Genomic DNA, 6,712 nt, shown 5'->3' with positions numbered 1-6,712 from the left:
TTTTAATCATTTCGCAAAATTTCCTATTCAAAGATATTAATATTTTCTCATCCCATCATTGATTTAATCATTACGCAAGGTTTCTTATTCAGAGCTATTGAGATTCTTTTTTTTTAGCAAAATTTTCATAAATGTCTAAACTATCAATCAGATTTTATTTTATTTTTTTTTTAATTTAATAACTTATCAGTCCATGCTTGCAATTTGTTAAATAAATTTATTTTTTATCAATTTTTTGTAAAAAAAGTATATAAAGATCTTTAGCACCTCTGGGCCATTGTCTTTTTTTAATTCGCTCATTATCTATTTCAATCCAACTATTAGATTGTCTACAAATACTTCTATAATTTCCTTCTTCAATACTTGAACCATAATGAAATATAGCATTCATAACTTTATATGATTTTTCAGCTATTAATACTATAGCCGTTGGAATCTGAGATATATTACATCTACGTTTTGCTTTTACGATTTTTTCGTTTTTTAACGAAAATATTGCAAAATGACCACAATTAAATATAGAATTGCCTATATCAATAACAGCAGTCTGTAAACTCAATCCTTGACTTTTATGAATAGTTATTCCATAACTCAGACACAGTGGAAATTGTTTTCTTACAACAAATGCTTTATCCACCACTTCAAATTTAACGTTTACTCTTTCTATCAAATATTCTAATCCTGAAGGTAAAAGCAATTTAATTTTTTCCACACAATCAGTAGATATATCTCGTACAACTGAAACTACTGTAGCTATTGTACCGTTCACCAGACCCAATGTAGCATCGATATTACGCCTTATCATAACTTTTGCTCCAATTTTAATTACAATTTCTTTTGAAAGTCCAGCAGTTTTCGAATTATCATCGTCATTATTCGATAATACTTTTAATACTTTTTTTTTAAATATGAAGTACAATCAATTGTATCTTCAGCAATTAGTAATATCTCTTTTGAATCAATGCGACTTAACATAGCTGTATTGAGAGCGTCACACATATGACGTGCAGGTAGTAGACAAACAGCGTCCGATGAACAATTATTAATAAAATTGCATAATTCCTTTAATCTGGATTCCAAAGAATCACCTTTAAAAATTATTTTTCTATTTTCAAGTACGACACGATCAGTCGTTGTCAATGTACCAATACGAATTCTCGACAACAATTGCCTATATGTATCGTCTTCTCGCTGACGCATATTAATCGTCAATTCATCGTAATGAAATAACGTAGACCACAAATTAATAGCAGTTATAGAACCAATGCATTTGTTAATTTTATCATTTGATAATTGCGCAAAAATACAATCTTCACGTACAGGAGGCAATTGAAGTAAATCGCCAAATAAAAGAAAGTGTTTTTTACCGAACCAACCATCTTCAACGTCATTTGTATCAAATATTTCTGTCAATCGAAAATGTATATACATTAAAACCAAATTTGATATCATTGACACTTCATCAATTACAAAGAGAACAACTTCTTTAAGTTCACTTCGTAAAACTTTTAATACATGATTAGACAATGGTTTATACTTTGAAGTCTGACCATGTTCAACAGGTAATTGAAGTAATCTGTGAACAGTCAAACCATCAATGTTAAACGCTGCTATACCAGTAGGTGCTGCTAAAGCGGTATCTTTGTTGAGATTATGTTTAATCCAACATTTAATCGTTTTAATTAAGAAACTTTTTCCAGTTCCACCTTCTCCACTAACATATAAACGTAATATCGAATCTTTCGACCTTACCGTATCAATGACTCTATCAAATACTCTTAGTTGATTTGCATTTAATTTTGCTATCATTTCTGAAACATCGATATTATCTATTTTCTCACCAAGATCTCTAAAATCTTGCATCGCTTCACCAGCTTCTATATTTTGAATACCAATCGGATTATCAGGATCATCCTGAGACACATTCTTTTGTTGTAATTCTTCATCAACTTGCTGAACCAACTGTTTTGCATTTTCAAATGCTTTTTGCAATTCTTGTACTTTTTCATGATATTGCAATGCCTCTGTAAGATGTAATTTTGCTTTTTCAAATGCTTCTGCATAAGTGTCACAATTATCTTTAAGATCGTCTAAATTTCGCCATGGTTTAAACATAAGCAGTAAAGAAAAAAAGTAATCTTCGGGCTGTGTTTCAACATTGTATTTATAGTGATTAATAAGACATGCACATCGTCGTCGTTTAAGAAAATGTTTACTATCTATTTTATAATATTCAATTAATTTATTCTTTGGCTCCGTTGTCGTGACATCATACCACTTTGCGAACTCGTAAAGAGACACTGATTCCAATTTTTCCACTCTATTTAAATAATAATCATCTACTAAAGCCGGACAAAATAAATCTGTGGATTCTTCATCTAGAGCTTCAATCTCTTTACGACTTTTTGATTTTTTCTGTCGTATACGATTAACGTTCAACCATTTAATAGTTGTATTACAATCTGTTCCATATAAAGGAATACTTAATAATGTATCTGCAGCTTCAAGAGCTCCACATTCTCTATTAGTTAAAAATCGTAAACCATAATTCCAAAGAACACTGGCCAATGATTTACTTTTATTATTCTTACAATTCTCAAGATTAAAGTCAGATAATTCACTTTTCCCTGCTTTATTTACATACTTAGTAATATACCATTGTTAAGAAAAAGGAGAATATCAAGAAATGTAATGCGATGCTTGTGCGTTGAAAGGTTTCATGCGCTTAGAAACTTTGCTTCTTCTTTTGTTACTTATTAGTATAAGAAATTTATAACTGAATATCCGGTCACGTAGACCGACTGATAAGTCTCATCTTCAGAGAACCTGGGCCATCCCGTAATATTATGCGCTTGTCCTTACGAACAAAGGTAGGGCAAGCAGATATTGCGAGCCTTCACGCCGACGAGTTAGTTGCCTTCCGATTCTCAATACGGATAGCTCGTGCTGCTAGCAAATAATATAACTGTGCGTTTTATACGTAAACTGCAATTGAAAAGGTTTGCTTGTGCGTCGCAGAACCGGCAAACCATTAATACTGAACTAACTTTCTATATCTCCATTATTCTTATTTTATTATTTTTTTGTATACTTTTATTCAATTAATAAACCGCATTTTCTTTACTATAAAAAAATTGTGAAGTGTTTTTGGAAACTCAAACAACCATGTTAATAATGTCGACTTTTCACCAATAAATTGTATATCCATATTTCCTTCCCATGCAGTAAGGAGCACGGGATTATAATCATTAATATCAACTTCATCTTTCGTTCGAGGAAGATCATACAATCTACTTTTATGTTTCAATTGCTTTCTACCTGCTATTGCAGTTGCTACATTTCTCATATACAATATTTTAGTAACAGGTCGTGGAAATCCGAAACGACATCTACGAACAACTTTTCGTCCTACTTTTTTTGAACGTAGACAGTAATCATTATGTCTGTGTCGTTGATGCTTATCAACACGACTGTACAATAATGGTGCAATATTTTTATCTGGCTTCTTGCAACTAATGTAATGTAAAATAAATTTTGAAACTTCTTCTACAGAAGATTCTCCAAAAATTGGCGCATTTTTTATCCAAATTAATAAATGGAAATGTTGTATATCTCTACTTTGATATTCTCGTTGCCAAAAATAGTGCGTTACTTCTCCGATTGGAAAATCTTTCGAACAAATAAAATCTATTATCGCTCGAAATTTATTGTCCAAAAATCTGGATGTTGATATAGGATCTTTAGCATCAAGTACACTGGTATTTAATGAACAATCTTGCCATCCATTAACTTCGCGAATATATTCACCTAAATCGTCCCATAACCATTCACTACGACTTAACGTTAAGAACCATGTTGCAGGTCCATAATGTCGTGTCATGCAATCTAAATCGCTTCTCGGTCGACGCCAATATTGCTCTGTATTTCGAAGTGCAGAGAATATAGCATTTAAATTAGACTCCAACAGTTCTTTCGACATAGCTTCTAAATATTCCGCAGCCGTATAACGGCTTCGTGGATCAATTATATTTATTTTATGATAAATTCCACGACTTAACTGACGAATATTTGCTCTATTTAACAAATAAAATAAGTATTGTTGATTCAGTCTAAATTGTGGATGCTTAGACGTCAAACGACATTTAATAAATTCATGTTCTTGAAGTTTGTTTGGTCTTTTTTCATCATATTGTCCATTTTTACCGAATGGATATAAATCTGGAAAACACATCAAATCCAAATTTTTTTCACGATTATCCAAAGGTACATCTTGAATTTTTAACATTTGATACAAAGCAGTTGCAGTTTTATTTTCTTTTTTTTTATATAATGGATATATAGTATATTGCTCGTAGTAACTCTCATTGTCATCTTTTTGAGTCAACATAGCCTTGCGCTGATGTAATGGAGCTTCATCATCTGCCATCTTTTGCGTTTGCAAATTGGAATTATTTAAAACATTTTCTTCATTAAATGGAGCTTCTGCATTATTTTTTGTTTCTTGTGCCTGAAATTCTACTTTATTTAGACTTCCTAAATTTAATTGAACATGTGTTATGGGCAGTACAATGCCAGAATATAAAAAGTTATGAATTTTCAACCATTTTAAAGCTTGATATATTTTTTTTTAATCCACTAAATCTTCCCAAATAATTTTTGATTTAGTTGGAATATTTCTAACTAAGATACATAATTCGTGATTTAAATTTATTGGATCAATTTTTGAACATAATATATTAAAAGTTTCTTTTAAAGGAATTGGTAAATGAAAAGTTGAACTTTTAACTTTTTGTATTTTTTGTCTTTCTGGAATTACCTTATGAAAAACTGTTCCCATTTTAACCACAGTCTGAAAAGCTTTAGCTCTCTGTATAAGTATTTTCTCAAGCTCGTTAAGAGAAGATATACACTCCGGTACATCATTTGCGAATAAATTATTTAGAATACAATAAGCAGGCAACAGTCCGCTACGAAATTTCTTATCACAATAATGACATATGTATTCAGGATTAATTTTTTGTTGATCTACATATGCCATTAAATCGTTCCAAATTGGATTACATCTACGTGTTTGAACTTTATTAATAACTTTAGAAATATTTTTCTTGTAACAAAGTCTTTCACACGATATACAAATATATCGTGGTGTAGCAAGAGAACGTTTTTTCAAAGCTTTAAACGCATTTTGATATTTTGAAATAATATCATCATCGCTCATAATTGTATCACTTTGCTGATGCTTGTATATATCCGCTATTTCTTGTGCTGAACGTATAATTTCCTGTAGTTTATCAACTTCACCACAAGTTAAAGCTTCGTCCAACTGTAACGTTTTTTGATAAGAGCTATAAAGTTGGTAAAGCAAACGTTTAATATATCTCACTTTTGGGAAATGCGATGATAATAATTGAACTGGAATAAACATAGCTTTACAAAGATTTAAATTAATGTAACAGCTATGTGCGTGACCCTTTTTAGAATTTTCTAAATTTTTATCAAAAATTGTTACAGTGCAATCGTGAATTCTTTGCATTAGTTCTGGAATTTTCCTCAAAGTACACTTATTTATAGCTTCTAACAATTTTTGATATCGTTCGATTAGAAGCGGATCATTAACTTTACATAAAGTACCGCATAACCACGATTTTTTTGCTCGAGCTTCTACCAAAGGTAACGTATTAACAATTTGTCCTCTCGTATTTAACATTAAAGGATCCGTTACATTAACTTTGGATGAATTAATATCACAATACGTCGAATCAACGAAATAATTTTCAGACGAAGCTGTATGTCTAGATATACCACAAAATGCACTTATTTTGTCATCAACTGTAATACATTCTGCAGCAACAGACAAACATGCTTCAGATCTATTTTTGAGTTTAGCTAATATTTTATACATATTACGAACAAAAGTATCTCTAATATTGAAACACCACCGAACAATTTGTTCTGCTTTCAATTTTTTATCAATATAAGATTTATTACTATTAGTAATACCTTGTTTGTATAAAATATGTATCACATATGTCTCAAAAGAATTATGGGTTCTTAAATAATTTGTGGATCTAAATTTTGCATATTTTTTAAATATATTTTTGACAGGATTACTATTTTCCACTGCAACTGTGGACTCTAATTTTTGTTTCTGGTAGTATTGCTTATTATAAAGCCACTTACGCTTTGAGTGCAACCTGTAGAACGTTTTTTATCTTTTTTGCACATGCTCTGAATTGAAAAAATAAAATATTTGTTTTCGTAAATGTTCTTTTTTTTTATTTTTTATGTATAAACATTGTTTTTTCATGCGATAAATTTCTTTTTTCCGTGCATAATTTTCTCTCCGTTTAGCAAGCTTATATTCGTTACTATTTTCACAGTCTTCTTTCTGTTTAGCACGTTTATTTTTTCTCTTATTATGTTCACATGGTTTTCTCTGTTTAACAATATTATTAACCGAATCTTCTTTATATTTACGCCGCTTTTCAGCACCTTTATTTTTTTCATCTTCATGATTTTGACAGCGTTTTATAGCACATCTCTTTAAACTTTGTGCATAATTCACTTGATCATTATCATGTACATTGTTTTCTTGCTGACATTGTTTATTTTTATTAATATTATTTAATTTTTGTAATTGCTTCTTATCATATTGTCGTTTTATACGTTTCTTTGTTGCGTCTAACTCTTTTGCTCTTACTACAGCTAATGG

General features: G+C 30.4%; 1 protein-coding gene across 1 annotated transcript; it reads right to left on the bottom strand.

The window, feature by feature from the left end:
- Nucleotides 1-217: 217 nt before the first annotated feature.
- Nucleotides 218-4,426, bottom strand: LOC139112083 (uncharacterized). The gene is made up of 3 exons (XM_070672869.1): nucleotides 3,190-4,426; nucleotides 1,146-2,627; nucleotides 218-894 (listed from the first exon to the last, which is right to left on the bottom strand). The coding sequence occupies exons 1-3, from the start codon at nucleotides 4,424-4,426 to the stop codon at nucleotides 218-220; spliced, it is 3,396 nt and encodes a 1,131-aa protein (XP_070528970.1).
- Nucleotides 4,427-6,712: the final 2,286 nt, after the last annotated feature.

This window comes from Cardiocondyla obscurior, linkage group LG26 (genome assembly GCF_019399895.1).
Source record: "Cardiocondyla obscurior isolate alpha-2009 linkage group LG26, Cobs3.1, whole genome shotgun sequence".
Taxonomy (NCBI): Eukaryota; Metazoa; Arthropoda; class Insecta; order Hymenoptera; family Formicidae; genus Cardiocondyla; species Cardiocondyla obscurior.
This window is presented reverse-complemented; position numbering and strand designations above follow the sequence as displayed.